The 18720-nt window shown below is 38.9% G+C and overlaps 1 protein-coding gene across 1 annotated transcript in view; it reads left to right on the top strand.

The window, feature by feature from the left end:
* Positions 1-17770, top strand: part of LOC126094888 (integral membrane protein DGCR2/IDD-like) — a 267285-nt gene extending 249515 nt beyond the window's left edge. Inside the window, exon 3 of the mRNA XM_049909525.1 lies at positions 14520-17770. Within this exon, the coding sequence (XP_049765482.1) occupies positions 14520-14678 (159 nt within the window). The 3' untranslated portion in view covers positions 14679-17770. The remainder of the gene's footprint in view (positions 1-14519) is intronic.
* Positions 17771-18720: the final 950 nt, after the last annotated feature.

The following is an 18720-nucleotide window of genomic DNA, read 5'->3' as shown; positions in this document are numbered from 1 at the left end:
ATTATGGCCAGAGTCCACCTCTGCTTGTGGAAATGTCCTTGTCAAAATATTGCTCACTAAAATTTGTGTAATGAGTACACAAAACAAGATTTAATAACCATGAAGAAAATATAAGTACCATACAATTACAATTTCAGGTGACCTGTATGTCAAATTAGTTCTATTTTCACATATTCTTCACACATAAGCTTATGAGGTTATAATCTGAAGCCATCTTCACCAAAAATCCTCTCTCATTCTTACACTTTATTATTAGTTTTGAGTGTGTTGGGAACTCCAAATCCAGTAGTGTAGCAACAACCAGGACTGGTATTGTATCCACCTGTGACCAGAATACTTTATATTTCATGATTAAGAACAAGGCTTAAATAATGTAAGCAGACTTAAATACATGTAGGTTGCAATGGTTAGAGATGAAGAGGCTTGCACCAGATAAACTAATGTGGAAAGCTGCATCAGACCAGTCTTTGGAGCTAAAGACCACAATAATAATGAACATCATGACTAATCTTCTTCCCAGTTTCTCCAAACCATAGAAAATGCACAAATCCTCTTAAATGACTGCTGGTAACTCTGAAAAACCATTTCATTCATTGTACTGATAATTGTTCTCAATAATTGCTTTTGACTCATGGATTTAAAGTAGACCTCAATGAGTTATTGCAATTGTCATTTCACTGTTACTTTAATTTCAAACAATAGATTTTTTTCTACAAAATATGTTTTTTATTTTTGTGTGTTTGTAAAATATAGACCTTCTGTGCCATATGTAATTGTGCTAACTAGTAATAAAAAATTATAAAAGTATTGCTTTTAGGATATATTGTCATAACATAATGAAAACACTTATAGACAGGAACTTTCATTGCTTATTTCTTTATTTTGTTTTGTGTTTAATTGGTGAGTTCCACTGTAACAGGTTATAATTTAGACAAGCATTCTCTATGTCGTGAATGAGAAAATGACTTGCATGAGTTTAATTAAGTTAATTAACTGTATCTTGCTTTTCATAGTTAATAAGGTAGTTTGTGTGTGTTTTATAAAAATCTAAATAATAGAATACAAGATGGAAGGCATCATAACTCTTTGTGCAGCTGTGGTGTACTTAGTGCATGAAAATGTGTGACAATTCTTGCTGATTCTGTACATAGGTTTTGATTGAGTGTTTTGTTTATGTGTATGTATCTAGGACTTGTATAGCATTTGCTGGAAGCAATTCAGTGGTCTCTCCTATAAAACTGTTATCTTTCCAGAAAATATAATGGAACAATAAAGCCATAATATTTTGCTTATTTTTTGCCTTACCGAATTTAAAAATAATTATTGTACTCTGAACGTCAACTTTACTTACACCTCGCTACATGCTCTGGTATGAAAAATAGTTGTATAATTGCATAAACAATGTGTTCCCTCATGTAAGACTTCTTACATAAATTAGTATATTGTGGCACGTATCAGAGCTGTATTTTTCTGTGGATAGATTTGTGTCGATTTCTTCCATTATTTAAACAATGGAAACTCCATGATGATATACCATCAATATGGAAAGGAGAGATTGTTAATCAGTACACAGAGGAGGCATTGAGTCACAGACAGGCACAATAAAATGTATAAGCTTTCAGAAAAAGCCGTTCTTCTGGAAAAAAATTAAAAAGGGCAGTCACCGTGTGAAGTGGCAATAGTGAAAGCACTAGTTTAGAAGTATATGATTCAAATGTCAATATGATAATCATCATTCATATTTTCCCTAAATCACTTCCTGATGCTTAGAGAAAGGTCTATTTTTGTTCACGTCCTTTTCCAACTGAACTTAACTTTGTATTTCTCAAGACCATAATGTTTATGGAATGATACACTTTAAATTGCCTCTCATACTAAATGGTGGAAATTCAGATAACTTGAATTATTTGACACCTTGTATTATTGTTCTGTGCATGAAAGTGCATGGTACAAATATGTCCCAAAAAGCCACATGTGAAAATGCTACTTTTTCAGGTGATTTTATCCCAGGTTCTGTTGATCAGGAATAAGGGGTTAGCTGTTTTTTACAGACGTTGGTGTAGTAACCATTTATATACCTATTTGAAGAATGATAGTACTGCTTTTAGTATATTTGGAAGGTATAACAATGCCACTACTCAACACGCTGAATGCAGGTGGTTATAACACAGTAACAACCATGGAACAGAACACCATGTGTGGAACAAAATTGCCATGTGACTGAGCTATGGGAAGCAGAGTGTCTGAATCCATGCATGGCAACATACTGAACATGCATCTGGTGCATGCAGCTAATGACTGAGCACATGGCAACTCTTGGAGTGAAGCAGCAGGCCAAGTCTCTGCTGGATTAATTCTGCAGGAGTGCTGGCCAGCTCCACTTACAGCTACTCGCAAGTGGACACTTCTGTGAGTAAGTCTGCCCACATGATATGATACATGCACCCTACATGCCAGGTTTCTGAACTATCCTCCTGCCTCTATTGTTAAGTCTTGTGGAGATATTAAACCCGTCCCCCCTGAAAAGGCCTTGTAGGCCCAAAAACCGACAGTGCTGAGCTGGAGAAAGCACCAGACAACCCGGCAGTGGACTAACCTCCAAAGGAGGCAACACTGATGCCAGCGGCTCCACTGGAAGAGTGGAAGGACACAGAGGCTGCGACAATGGTGGGTGCACCGGAGGCAGTGTGGACGAGAACAGCTCCACGACTGGAGGGGGAGAGAGGAGGTGGAAAGGGAGGGGGTGGGTCAAGATATATGGGCTCCACCGTGGCTTCTGAGGTGTGAGCTGCACTGGGACCCAAGGCTGCAAGTGACAAGAGGCTAGTGGATATTGTGGAGTGGGTGGCAATGGTGTGGCACACTGCTGCAAGTGGGAGCCCACTTCAGGAACAATGTCATGATCAACCATACCACTCAGCTGAGGCATTGCCGCAGCGACAATGCCTCGACAGGGCACGGGTGCAGCTGATTGGCATGATGAGTCAGCTGCTCCTCACCGACATTCACCACAAACAATTGATGACCTTCATGGGCCACCGTGGCTCCCGGCAGCCGTCCCAACCGGCGGCTGAAGGACCAGTTCCAAATTGCAGCCCCTGGAGGAAAAGACAATGGGCCACGGTGGTCCATGGCACATGACTCAGAATGCAACATAACCAGGAAACCCTGCAGCTGGTGCCCATGCAGACATTTCACCAGACTGCATCAATCAACAGGCGTAGTCAGAAATATGACAATACATCATTGCGGGAAGAACACAGACTTCTTCGTCTGGATCTCGAATGTATCCACAAAGGCTTCACCTCCAAGTTAGAAGCCAGATGCATTCATATGGTAGTCATATGCTGAATACCATTGCAAATACAAAAGTCTTCAAACTCCTGTGACACAAATTGCCTGTTGTTATTGGACACATGAGCCCTAGGAGATCCCTCAATGGCAAAAATGACCGACAGTTTGTGAACAGTGGCAGTCAACAATGTAGACAAAAGCTTGGCTATGTACATGAAATTTGACTACACATTGACCACCAACAACTGCATGCAGCCTAGAAATGGACTCACAAAATCGATGTTGCTCCCTCGCCCAAGGGTGCTCTGGGACCAATCGAGGAGAGAACTGGCACAGTGGTATCGCCTGGCTGTGTTCACAAGCCCACTCCACATGTTCGATATCATGACAGATTGCCTGCCAGTAGACACGATGTCGTGCTAACACCTTCATCCGAGTCATATACCAGTGTGACACATGCAGCAGCTGGAGATGCAAGGACACAATGCTGAGAGTGTAACCCTGTAAACAGCCAGAACAATAACAGTTACACTATCTGCTATTAACTTGACACCACTCACCTCAAAATGTTTTTCATCACAGTATTTGCTTAAATCTAGGGATTTATACACTATATCATTTTTTATAAATATTGCAACACCACCTTTTTCCACAACAGATCTACAGTAATGAGTAGCTAAACTAAAGTTCTCAATCTGTAGCATGTGGATTCCACTCATAATGTTATGTTCTGAGAAACACAGTATATCAGGCTCACTTCCACACTCGTTTTTTAAATTTATTAGCAACTGGTCTATTTTATTCTTGAGGCTACATATATTTTGGTGGAATAAAGACAACATTTGATTTTATCTTACCTCCGCATTTGCGTGATGTTTGCTAGGAGTCACTTTTTTCAGTCCATTAGTTGATAGTATTGCTTGAGATGTGGAAAATTCATATTGAACACACGAGAGAGATGCTTCACGTAATGTTGAATCCTCATCTCTCGTGTTGCTCGCCATAAAAAATACTGAGTTTGTTTTCTGTTATGTGTAGGACGGGCAATAGTTACCGCTGAATATTTTAGCCACATACTACTTATTACAATCTTCAGAAAGACTCACGAAGTAGTTAGGCTATAATATTTTATTTTTTTATTGCAATGAAAAGCTCATATTAACAGTGAATCAATAACAACAGAACTATTATAAATAATCAAAGAATAAACAATCTGTCCCTTGTGTGCGATGCCTTCACTGTGCGTCTACGGATATTCTGCTGCCAACTCCCAAACAGCCCCCCTCCGATAGAGCGGAGCTCCGGGAATGTAGGGGTATTTATATTTCACCCGACGCCCAGCTCTTGTGTGTACTGAAGGCATTGGTTGAACTTCTTCAGCTTCTATTGCTGGTAGTGACGGTACCGCTTCCTCTTGTGGTGGTGAGGTGGTGTCGTCCTGGTCCAGTGGTGTGGAAGGTGGTGCTTGGTGCCTGACTTCTGTGTCCTCTTCAGTCGGTAACACATGTGCAGGTTTGAGCCGTTCCAATGATACCGCTTGACTCTCTCCATTTAGATCTATCTGCATAGTATGTTCATCCTGTGAGAGCACTCTGTAAGGTCCAGAATATGGAGGCTGCAGCGGTGACTTGACAGCGTCCATTCGTAGCATCACATGTGTACATGAGCGTAGATCTTTGTGCATGAACGTATTTACCACTCCATGTCTCGAGACAGGAGAAGGGGGAAGTCTGGCCAAATGCTCGCATACCATTTGCAATGTAAATGGCAATTCGGTCTGTTGTGCCCCTTATTGGTGAAGAATTCTGCAGGCAGTCGTAAGGGTTCACCATAAACCAATTCTGCAGTGGATGCCCCTAAATTTGTATTCAATGCTGTGCGTAGGCCCAACAAAACTAGTGATAATGCTGATGACCAACATTGTGCATGGCACATTAATGCAGCTTTTAATGTTCTATGCCAGCGTTCCACCATCCCATTGTTTGCTGGTATGCTGTGGTGTGATGATGTTGGAACCCACAGAGGTTGGCCAATTGTGAGAACAACATCAATTCAAACTGACACCCCTGGTCTGTGGTGACATGTAAAGGGCAGCCTAAATGTGCGGTCCAAGATGAAAGAAATACGCATGCCACCGTTTCTGCTGAAATATCCGATAACGGAATCACCTATGCCCATCTGGTGAAGCGGTCCGCCGCACTGAGGAGATAACGGTATCCTTCCGACGACAAAAGTGGTCCCACAATGCCCAGGTGCACAAGTGTGAAACATTGTGTGGTAAGTGGAAAGTTTCCTATGCTTTGTGCACGTGTTGTCCCACCTTGGCCCTCTGACAGTCCAGGCATGTTTTTGCCCAATTACAGCAGTCTCTATTTATACCAGGCCACAAGAATCTGTCTGTCATTAGTTTGACACTGGTATTTATTTCCGGATGAGCCAGTCCATGGATGCTATCAAATAACTGTTATCGCAATCTCTCAGTTACGAACGGTCTCGGTTTTCCTTGCGATACCCCACACCAAACTCGGAAGTGTTCACCAGTAGATTGTATTTGTTGCAAGCGTAGCCTGGACGTACTATCAAGAGAGAATTTAGCAAGTTGCTGGTCTGTTTCCTGTGCTGCAGCTATTTCCTTGTAGTCAATAGTCTGAGAGATTGCTTCCAACATAGACAGGAAATCTGCCACGACGTTCTCAGCTCCTTTTATGTGCTGCAGGTCTGCTGTAAACTGGGCGATAAACTCGAGTTGTCTAAATTGTCGTGGTGAGTAACCATCCTTGTTCTTACTGAAGGCAAAAGTAATTCGCTTGTGGTCTGTAAAAACAGTGAATGGTTTGCCTTCTACTTGGGGTCGTAAATGTCTGATGGCTTCATAAACTGCCAGTAGCTCCCTATCATAGGCACTCCATTTTACTTGTGATGATGTAAGCTGGCGGGAGAAGAAACCTAGGGGCTGCCAATTGTTTCCCACCTTCTGGTGTAGAGCTGCACCTATTGCCTGCTGGCTCACATCCACAACAATTGCCATTCGAGCTTGAGGAACCGGATGTGCCAACATTATTGCCTGACATAGACAGGTTTTGAGCTTGTTGAATGCCATCTGCATCTCTGATGTCCACTGTAAAAGTCGTTTGCCTACTGCATCCTTGCCGACTAGTGCTGACGTCTAAAGTGCTTGAAGGCCACCGCATTAGGCAGATGTCGTCTGTAGAAGTTAACTGCTCCAAGAAACTGGCGTAGTCAGCGATAGTCGATGGGGCGAGTCATCTCTTCGATAAGGTCGAGTCTGTCTTGCAGTGGACTGATACCGTCTGCTGTGACTGAGTAGCCCAAGAATGGCACCTGACATCGTCAAAGTAAACACTTTGATTCATTGACCAAAATGCCATATGTCTCAATACGTTGGTAAACAGCCCTTAGATGTAGTTCGTACAATTCCTCAGACAATGAAAAAACCAAGATGTCATCGAGGTACGTGAAGCAATATGGTAAACCTTTGAGGACTTCATAAATGAAACGCTGCCAAGTTTGTGCTGCATATTTTAACCTGAATGGCATACGGAGGTATTCGAATAAACCGAATGCTGTCGTGACAGCCGTCTTCGTTATATCAGCAGGTGCAACCGGTATCTGGTGATACGCTTTTTTGCAATCAATGACACTAAAAATGGTCGCGCCTGCAAGTGCGTGCGTAAAATCCCTGATATGTGGTATCGATAACAAGCGGGGATGGTACAAGTATTTAGTGCCCTGTAATCTCCGCATGGTCTCCAAGTCCCATCTTTTTTCTTTATGAGGTGAAGTGGTGATGACCACGGACTGTTGGATCTATGGACAATTCCCAACTGTAATAATTCTTCGAACTCTGCCTTCGCTGCAGCAAAACGATCCGGAGCTAACCGGCATGGGTGTTGAGACACTGGTTGACCGGGTGTAGTCCTGATGTGATGTACCGTATTGTGCTTTATCGTCTACCCACAAGACATGGATTCGCAGTTTGCTACTTGTCTGCAATCAGACATGGACATAGGGCTTCATCCTAGGGTGCCTCTAATGCACTGTGTCCCCCGTCGAATGCTCACTGAGCTAATAGATACCTCAAGTGCATAATGAAACAAGAAATCTACACCCAATATTGCGTCTGACACATCGGCAATTATGAAAGTCCATGGTAAACTTTCATGGAACCCAAGGTCTACCTCTATCTGACGTTTCCCATAAGTCGCTATCGACGTCTGGTTTGCTGCTGTGAGTTTCGACTGAGATGGAGGGAGCTTCACATCACAGTTTGTAACAGGCAATGCACAATGTCCGAACCTGAGTCGACTAGATAAGCATGGCCAGACTTAACGTCTGTAGCAAACAGCCGATGGGACAGTGAAGGTAAAGAAGAAAGGTTACTCACCCGTAGCTGCCCCTCGTCGATCTCACCTCGTAACAGTAGGTGCTGGTGCTCGAACTCGCGACTGGTGGCGCCTAACGCCAGCTGTTGTCGCCATTTGGGTGACTGCAGGGTGATGTGCAGCGCGTCACCTCACTTCCGAATCGTCGATGGTACCAGCAGATACGCTCCTTAGACGCAATGTCATCTTCCTTGCTCTTCTTGTTTGTGCCTGTCTTGTCTCTGAGCAACATCGATATCTGCTGCTTCAATCCGTCAACTTGTTTTTGTAGGTCATCCAGTTGTTAAGAAACGTCTGGCTGTTGGCATCATTGTATTGCCACCGTTTCCTGTGAGTCTGTACTGTTGTGTCCAAACATCACCGTCAACGTATGTGCTGCGTCTAAGGAGGTGTAGAACTTGTCAGCTAATGAGATCAACGACGAGATATCTTGTGCGTCTGACAGCGCCACAGCTGTTCTAACTGCCTCTGGCAACTGCACACGCCATACAGGTTGCAGTGTTGTATCTGGCAACTCGGTGTCATTGACTAAACTTCCCAGGTGCCGCCAAAATTCCGAAGGTGACTTATCTCCTTTCCTTTCACCATGCAATACTTGCTGGATACGTTGTTCGACTGGCCGACATAATCGCTCAATGAGTAACTGCTTAAAATGCATATAATTTTGCGTGGCGAGTGGCTGAAGTATTATATCTGCGCTGATTGTTGCTGTTTTATTGTCAAGTGCACTAACGGCGATCATAAATTTTGTCTCTTCTTTTACAATGCCATGATGCTGGAAAGTCAGATGAAGCATTGCAAGCCACAGTTCAGGTTTATCGGGTATGAACTGTCATGGGCGTAATTTCATCTTGCCACTGTTGTCTGTCGAAAGACTGTTACTTGATGGCTCAGGAAAATTCAACACAGCATTTTCTTGTTCTTCAATGTTGCGTCATAATTTCTCAATGTTCTTTAGCAAAACGTTGTGCCGATCCGTAACACTCTGTGTGCCGTGCGGACTCGCCGATCTCCTGGTAGACGAAATTGAACTGGGCTGCATTTGTTCATCTACAACTAAATTCTTTATACGGGGTCACCACTTTAACCACGTACTACTTATTACAATCTTCAGAAAGACTCACGAAGTAGTTAGGCTGTACTGGTAATATTTTATTTTTTTATTGCAATGGAAAGCTCATATTAATCAATAACAACAGAAATATTATATATAATCAAAGAATAAACAATCTGTCCCTTGTACGCACCATCACAGAATAATGCTATCCTTCACTGTGCATCTACGGATGTTCTGCTGACGACTCCCACAATATGTTGTTTTAGCTGTTGGTTCCGCCACTGACGATTCTGCTGCTTTTGAGCATGCTTCTTTTTCTTTTGCTGAGACTGGTCCCATACCAGTACATGGAATTTTTCTGTTCGCTCTCTCTCTGTTCGCAATGATTTCATTTATCATTTTACATACAAAGTTTTTTCCTTCATAATTTAGATGCATTCCATGTTTGGTATGCTGGCATCTGTACAATTTGCCTATATCAAGGACGCTACATTTTCCAAACAAAGTACACATCTGTTTTATTTTAATGTTAGTTTTTCGAATTTCTTTGTTTACACACAAGTGATACATTAGATCATATCTGTGTGGTAATGTTGCAACTATCGTATTTTTTTGTTTACTGTATTCCAGGAATTTCTTTAGTTCAGTAAGACAGTTATTTGCTTCGGTTTTCGCAACATCATTTGCACCCGCTATACACATGACATAGTCATTTTTTCCTGACATTTTGTCTTGTAAATCAACACCAATAATGTTTTTTGCTGTTGCTCTTGGTTTCACAAAACCTGTTGCATCGTATTTCGTGTTTTCTTTGAATAGTCTCGTCGTTTTTCTGCCGTGACTGTCCGTTAAAAATAATACATTACTTTCGCGTTTGCACTATTGTACGTTTTGGTTGATAGTGTCTTTCTCATAACTACGTGCAATAGACGTCCCATTATTATGTACAATAGGTGGCATGCTCAAATTCGCACCTTCATTGTTTGCATTAATGCTGAACTCAGAGCCTGTATCACCATTGTGATTACAAAGTTTGTTCAAAAGTCCATGTACCCTTGCCAAGGTTAGGCCTAAATCCGCCTTTTCACTCATGGAAAGCATTTGATACTTGTTTTTATCCGCCAATTGTTTGGTGTTTTTACTCTCTGGTGATGCTTTCATATTCACACCTCTGTTTTTATATGGTATACTTGTCCACTCGTTAAGAGTTTTTTTGCGGAAGAGAACTGGCCTTTTGTTTTACTAATGACTCACTTATTTCTTTTCAAAGTTCTGACATCTCACTACTCAATACACTGACAATTTGCTGAAGGCTAGAAATACGCTCATTTAACTTCATAATTTTGTCCCTACAATTCACACACACTGTACTTTTACCGATATTATTTTCGTTTTTCGCAGGAACACTACTCACTTGTACCCACAATATCTCCGCCATCTTGAAACACAACTGCTGGGAAGTTTCACTGTTGTATATCTGTTAGATATTGTCCAGTGCTGTATTGAGTAGAATGTTGTGTTGCACAATTTACGAATTTTGAGATGGCAGAGTTAGAGGAAAGTTTGTCCGCCTTAAATTTTGTGTGAAATTCAAGAAAACCCTTCCAGAGACACACCAAATGATGCAGGAAGCTTATGGTGATGAATGATTAAGCTGTACTCAGTGTAATGAATGGTTCACATGGTTTAAAAATGGCTGGACATAAGTTAAATATGACCCTCATTCAGGATGCCCTTCGTCATGTGACAATGATGCTTGTGTCCGCCGCTCGTGGTCTCGCGGTAGCGTTCTCGCTTCCCGAGCACGGGGTCCCGGGTTCGATTCCCGGCGGGGTCAGGGATTTTCACCTGCCTCGAGATGACTGGGTGTTTGTGTTGTCCTCATCATTTCATCATCATCCAGGAAAGTGGCGAAATTGGACTGAGCAAAGATTGGATAATTGTACGGGCGCTGATAACCACGCAGTTGAGCGCCCCACAAACCAAAACATCAACATCACAATGATGCTTGTGTCGGGAATGTCAACAAAGACTGACTCTCTGAGAGATTTCAGAAGAATATAACATTTCACTTGGATCATGTCATGAAATCCTTAAATGGCATCTTGGAATGCATCATGTTGCCACCACATTTGTCTCACAGCGCATGAGTCAAGATCAGAAAGATCTCCACCTCATAATCTGCGATGAGCTTTGGATCACACAAATGTAACGAGATGTTCCTTAAAAGAATCATAACTGGTGATGAGATGTGGGACTATGGTTATGATAAGACTAAGGTTCAATCTTTGCAATGGGTTGGGAGAGATTCTCCAGGACCAAAAAAACTCATCACGTCTGGTCAAATGCCAAAACCATGCTTTGAAGGATTTGTTCATCATGAATTCATGCATAGGGACAAACTGTTGATTGATGGTATTAAAGGGACATGTTGCAATGTCTGTGAGAAAATGTGGGGAGGAAGTAGCCTGAAATGTGGCAAGACAATTCATGGCTCTTGCATCATGATAATGGACCAACATATTCATCCCTGTGGGTGCATGGCTGTTGCACAAAAAAGTAAATCACTGTGCTGCCTCATCCTCCGTACTCTCCAGACCTGGATTCTGAAGAAAGTTCCAAAGTTAAAAACCCCATTGAGAGGACAAAGATTTGCAATGACAGACAAGATAAAAAAAATTCACAGATGGCACTTCATGTGATCCAGCAAGAGACATACCAGGACTGCTTCTGGAAGTGGAAACAGTGTTTGGAGTGGTGTATCAATTGTAGAAGAGAGTATTTCAAAGGAAATGATACACAATAAGTAAAAGGCAAGTGTAGAAAAATTTTGTAGACAAAGTTCCAGAATTTTTTGGAAATACCTTGTATGAACCCATAAGTCATCAATATGATTACTGGAGGACTATGACAAACAATTCACCAGTCTGCAGGGGGGGTTTATCACCACACTCCCAAACCCTATGTATTGTCTCCATACATCTTTTTTTCATTTCCACTGTCTCCTCTCCCTCTCTTTCTCTCCCACTAACATTTTCTCCTGTCTCTGACCATTGCTACCATATCTCTGCTATTCTTTTTCAATACAAAAAAATCACAAAATGTACCCATGCCAAAATAATTGGTGAAGAAGGCAGAATGAGGATTGAGAGAGTTGATTTCCAACTTTTTTCTCAGAGTCTTTTAAAGAGGAGCATATTCACCTTTTTTTGTGCTCCAAAAAGGCCACTTTTCAACTGGTTCCTTTCTTGTCCCTGTTACAGAATGTTGTGCTGCTTACATAAAATGAATTCTGTAGATCAGTAAAGTATTGACAATTTATCAAATATTTACATACTTTGACACAAATAAAAAACAAATTATGGTGCAAAATATAAGGTCAATGCAAAGTGATCTCAACTAAGTTCAATTTGCACAACTTTACATAAAATAGACTAAATTCTTATGTATGTTTGATTTGCAAGCACAAAGAATTCCATATGACAAAATAATTTTTGTAAGGTGCTTGCACCACCAGGTTGTACCATCAAATAATTTCCAGCTCAAGACAGCCTATATAGGTGTGAAGTGCCCATTTTAGTTATAAAGTTTTATTGGTGAAAAAATGGTGACCTCATAACTCTTTTGATATCCCAGAACCCTTGCCATGTGTTCACTATGTCAGTTAAAGTTACATTTACATCTTTAAATCCTTATTTTAGAATAAAATGCTTATTTTGTGTGCATGAATACAATAATTTTGAACCTCTTGGATGTCAATAACAGGTAATGATACTGAAAAGAGTTTCAAGGTCCCCCAAGAGTATTATCTTAAGAACATATGGTAAAAATATTGATGGTCTGCCATGAATATAAATTATAGGAATGGCCATCCCCATAACTGGTACTTCTGTTCCCAAAAATCATTGTTTTTTGGGGTTTCCTCAGGCAGCACCCATGAACAAATGGTGCTTCTACATGCCATCTAAGACCCAACCTAGATTACACCTAATGCAAAAGAGCCAATCAGTTTGCTGTTTGCTCAATTTGCTTGGGCTGGAGGAAGTGTATAACGTTTAAATTTTGACCCCAAATTGTAGCTACAGTACACCCATACTTCCGATGTTAATACAAATGGTCATTAGGCCAAGAGCCATCCAAAACCTTTGACCCCTTATCTCTACGATCAATACAACCCAAGAAATTACCACTTGAAAAATCTGATTTTTGCGTGTGGCTTTTTGGGACATATTGATATTGTGCACTGTTGAGCATGGATCAATTTGATAGGGGGGGGGGGGGGGGGGGGGGGGGGGGGGACAGCACACCACTCTCCCGGTCATTATGATGGTATTCTTGACCAAAGCCGCTACTATTCAGTCGAGTAGCTCCTCAATTGGCATCACGAGGCTGAGTGCACCCCGAAAAATGGCAACAGCGCATGACGGCCTGGATGGTCACCCATCCAAGTGCCGACCATGCCCGACAGTGCTCCACTTCGGTGATCACACGGGAACCGGTGTAGCCACTATGGCAAGACCGTTGCCTCTATCTGTTGGGTGGGGACATGAATCTGATGACAATGAGTTTCACACTTCTCATTTTCTGAACATTATCAAAGCAACCACAGCATTACTTTGTATATGAGATGACTACTGATATCAATGTTGAAACAACAGTCACGCTTTGTAAAGGGAGGGTGCAGTGATTGTGAATGAAAATCACCTCTGCAAATAAGTGGCTGAGCAAACCAGTAGCTTTCATAGCCAACATTAACACTGACTTCACATTTTTTAAACTTTTTCTATCATTTGTCTTGTGCCTCATGCTTTCTCAATAAAAATGAAATCAATGGAATCAACCAATATCTCGTTAATGTCAGTTTTTAATCTCTAAATAAATGTACACAAAATTATCAGTGGTGCATGCAGCATTTTGGTGGAGGAATACATATTTTCCAAGATGTGAAAAATGGTTGAATTATCTGAACATTACATGAAATTATTTCTGCCAGCTTTCAAAACTAGTAATTCTAGGAAATCTTAAGAAGAATTATGTGTCACAGCCACCCATGATGCTTCTCAAAGAGTAACACTGCAGTACAGGAAAAGATGAAAATTATCAATTTAATCGGTATTTTTCAGATAGTGTTTCAGTTTGTATTTCTGTTGTTTGTATAGCAAATAATTTCTGTCGATTTCTTTCTAAGTTCTTTGAAATCACACATTTGGTGTTTCAGCTTTTTACAATTATTTAGCAGCAATGGGGCCCATAGCCATAACAAATTTTCTGAATGATGACAATCTGTGATACTGGCGACAATTCATTTGATTGACACATGCTTTTATTTTATAGAATAACAGAATATTTAATCCTTCAATGACAGCCAGTGCAGCAGACTGTTATCATTAAAAAACGTTTCAAGTACATTTGATTTTCTACTTCCAAATACTTTTGCATTCTAAGTTATGCTGCAGTTGCTAGTTTTTCAACAGATGGTAAGTGGTCATACTTGTTAAATCACAGGCAGTGCTAACCACAGTTTTACTTGGCAGTGTAGGGATAATTGTATTCAGGAAATTTAAAATTGAAAACATTATGTTCATCTTAATTTTGTTGCTCGTTCAAAAATTAAATAATTTTTATAGTTGACATGTAGGCATTTCCAGCTAACATCTCACATTAAATTCAGGACATGTAAATTGCAATAGCTAATACTATGTACTAGACAATATGGTTCAGTGTTACATTTAATATGTATTTTGTTTGTTTCTATGCCTATCCAGTACTGCAAACAGTTCAGAGCTGGCAAACGGTGCTGTGAATTTGAGTGTTTGGATGATCTTCTTCCTCCTGGCTTTGGAGACATGGAAGACTCCAGTTCAACAGCTATCTGCAATCACATTCTGTTAATAACATCACTTTTGATAAAATTATGGAGGTAACTACCTCAGCAAAGAAACTGCAGTATGTGACATATTCCACTGTTAGTCATTAAAATTTTTATGGTGCCTCCTTTACAGAACATTGAATGAAGTAATTCATTCACATATCTAAGTCTTATCCAGGTATTTACAAAAAGTCCATAATTTTTAAAATTATTATAAGAATCACATGAATACCACTGTGTTGTAAAACTTTGACATTCTGTACCAAATCTCCACTGTTTGACAGAGGGAGTAATTAAGTAAAGCAACAATCTTTTAACTATCCTGTAGTCATATCGACTTCATTAATCTTGTAAGTTCTCACATTAACATGCTAGTAGGCTTATAATAGCTTACACAACGGCAAACTTCCATATATGAAATGGTTTTTAAAAAATTGCAATAATTTTCTGACACCTTTTTGTGTATATTATTAGTTACAAGAAGAAGTGGTGTCAGTCAAAAGGATCTATGAAACTTAATGAGCAAACACTCTGTGCACTTTCAGATGATTAAAATATACTGTGATTCATGGCAATAACCATTCATGTAAATGAAATCATTTAAAATGTACATATACCAATCTGACTAATATTTTGTGTGCATGCAATACATAAAAAATGAAGATAAAAAGTTCAGTCCCTTTTGTCTTTCAAATAGTTTGAAATGGGACCATCTGACAACATCTGGAAGAGCATGTTGCTTGATTCTACTGTTGTAACTTAGTATTTTACACAGGAATGTACATTATGCAGAGACGTCTTTATTTTTTAATTTACATAAATTTCCAACAATAACTGTTACTAAAAATTTCCTTACATATTCTGAATAACCTATGTAATAGCCTTGCTCATTGTACAAGGTGCCACAATATTACGCTGCATGGAAAATATTTGTTGTGTGCAACAGTATACTAACAGAAACTTATCACTACAAAAATAGGTAATCCATACTTAAAAATCAGCAACATTTTTATATTGTGTGATTTTATTTAATAGAAATGTTTAAACTAGAGCATTGAATACTTCTACTTTCTTAACTATACTTTCTCTTCCAACACTAAATTCCTCTTTCAAGTAACACCAAAACTAGTTAAATATCAGAATAGTATGAAAACTTTTTTACATGGCCTAACATTCTAGATATTTTAAATTTTATTGTAGTCCATTGCTTTGTGCTTCATTTTTTGTAAACTACGTAGAGTAGCTTCAAATGGCAGCCTACATTTCATTCATCAGTCATGCATAAGACTATCAATTACATTGAACAGTGTGACATGCAAAATTGCAAAGAAATGTGATTTCCTTGATTTAAAAAAAAAGAAAGATGTTCATATTGAAGCTCTTTATAATGAAAAACTCAGATTTTTCTAGAGTATACTTCAATCTACTGCAAGAAAATGTTAAAATACGAAGATTTTAATACAAAAGGAACAACAGTTTTTAGATTTTTTAAAGATACAACTCCTTATATTTCTGATATGTCATACCTATGTCCTACATTCAAAATGATTAAGTGGTGCATCTCCAAATTGTTCACCTGCTATAAAATTATTCAAGCTAAAAAACTGAAATATGTCCATATCATTTAACATATCACATTTTACTTGCTGAACAATATATTATGCCTTTCTGAAAGGCTATAAAACCAATATACTATTTTCTCCTGAAGTTAGATTTTATTAGACCTCCATTTTAAAAGACATATCAGATATTATCCATACCCATGTTGGAATTTTAATGTGAAATTTACTAACTTCAATTATTAAGTGTGTTCAGAGATTGGGAAATCACATTTCTTGAATCTGAATTAGATCTGCTTTCTACAGATATATTTTATGAATATTTCTCATAAGAACTGAATAAATATATAAACAGTTTTGTTAAATTAAATCCTCAAATTTTCATTTTGAAATAATCGTTACTCTTTCAATTATGTCCAGTCTCCTGCACTCTGATTTACAGCTGTGATGTCTGTTCAGCAGACTTTAACTTTTATCTCATTTTGACATTCACTGTTCTCCACTTGTAAAGTGACAACACTTGATCGACCTGTTTTGACAACATAATGGTACTCCAGTGTGTAACTATTTTTTTACATTTTATGTGTAGCAATTGCTTGTGATGATGATATTTGTAGCAACTTACTTACAAATTAAAGAGCTTCAATTTTTTACTTAATTGTGCATAAATTTTAAAAAAACACACAGAGTCCATATTTACAGAACATTAACTGGATATCATGTTTTATATGAACAAATGTAGACAATTGTGCCTACACTCTCTGTTATTGAATTGTCTATATTCTATTGAATTCAATGTGAGACCAAGAAAAGAAACTTTTAATTTTGATGGAAAGATACATATGAATAAGATGTGCTACCATGGTGAAGTCCACAGTTCCACTAAAATGAGCTTGTTTAATGCAGAGATTATCAATGCTGATGATTTTTTCTTCATCCTGTTGCCCATTCTGTGGCCTTTTGAGCCACATAATAGTGATGATGGTGATGACATGGATGATGGTGCTTATGTATTGTAAACAACAACTTTTATAACTTGCATTCCTCTAGAGCACAATATTTTGTACATTTACTGTGTTGTTATTTTTTGTCGTCAGTACATTCACTTTCCTATAATGCTTGTGAGCTAATGTTAACTATTTATTTACCATATATATTATTTTCTGATCATTATGTAAAATGATGAATTTGAAAGTGGCAGTAAAGACTTTTGTTATGACAAGAAGAAACAAGTGTAAAAAAGTAATCTATCATACGTTATGTTATTGGCATAGTATTTCTGATACATTGTTTTAAAAAAAGAAGGTGTACAGGTATTTTTGTATATGAGAAATAACTTCAGTTTGTTAGTTGAACTGTTAATAATGGAGCAACTGGAGAGCAGTGTCATTTGGAGCCATCCATCAACAGTTCAGTCAGCTGTAGAAGTTTCTCTGTTCCTTAATTAAATTGATCATTAGCTAATCTTGCTCATTTGTGCACACTGAAGTGTTACAGAAGTTTTTTTACTTATGTCACTTGTTGTTTGTATATCTGAATGATAAATTTTTATATTGTGTATACAGTAAGTGTTTATAATAATGATAAATAAAACCATTTCTAACATAAACTGTTGTTCCTGAAATGGCTCTCTCAAAGTACATTGACCTACACTATCAAGGACTACACTAAATCTCAATTAGCAAATTTAAATGTTGAATTAGTAAACCTCTTATAAGGTAAGTTTTGAACTGGTGTCAAGTGACACCAGAAGACAAATGAGCAAAAACTAACACTCACTTCCCATCTTATTTACTCATTTTTGTCCTTTTTGCTCATAACAATCAGCAGTTTCATGCTCAATCATACAAATACTCATATTACATGGTTACAAACGAATAAAAATAACTGACAGGTACCAGAAGTAGAGGTGGGCAGACATGCACTATATGGGACTCTATGTCTGGAGTTCATAAGCATTCAGATATACACGAGTAACGAACTGAGGTGGCACTAGCACATGGATGAGTTAACAGAAAACTTCATTCTCCTTGCTTTCCATTTAAATCTCTCTCTCATTTTGATGATCTGCTGATGGAATGGGTAGCTTACTGTCACTCAGTAGCCGTACTGTATAGGAATAACCTGGAGCAAACCAGCTAAAGTCAAAAAAGTATTTATTGAAGTTTCAATAAACACAATGAGTTAACAAAAAGCATTGGGTTTTGTTTTCTAATAGTTTGGTTTTAATCCACACATGTTTTATTCTAAAATCCATGGTGTTGACAAATTTAAGAGTCTTACATGGCATGTTTTGTTGTTGCTCCAGCAAACTGGGGCTAAGAAATGAAACAGGAAGCCGCCTGATAGAATTTTGCACAAGGCACAACTTAATCATAGCTAACACTTGGTTCAAGAATCATAAAAGAAGGTTGTATACATGGAAGAAGCCTGGAGATACTGACAGGTTTCAGATAGATTACATAATGGTAAGACAAAGATTTAGGAACCAGGTTTTAAATTGTAAGGCATTTCCAGGGGCAGATGTGGACTCTGACC

The sequence above is a fragment of the Schistocerca cancellata genome, chromosome 8, assembly GCF_023864275.1.
Source record: "Schistocerca cancellata isolate TAMUIC-IGC-003103 chromosome 8, iqSchCanc2.1, whole genome shotgun sequence".
Lineage (NCBI taxonomy): Eukaryota > Metazoa > Arthropoda > Insecta > Orthoptera > Acrididae > Schistocerca > Schistocerca cancellata.
Note: the sequence above shows the minus strand (reverse complement) of the source record. Positions and strands in the feature narration are given on the sequence as shown.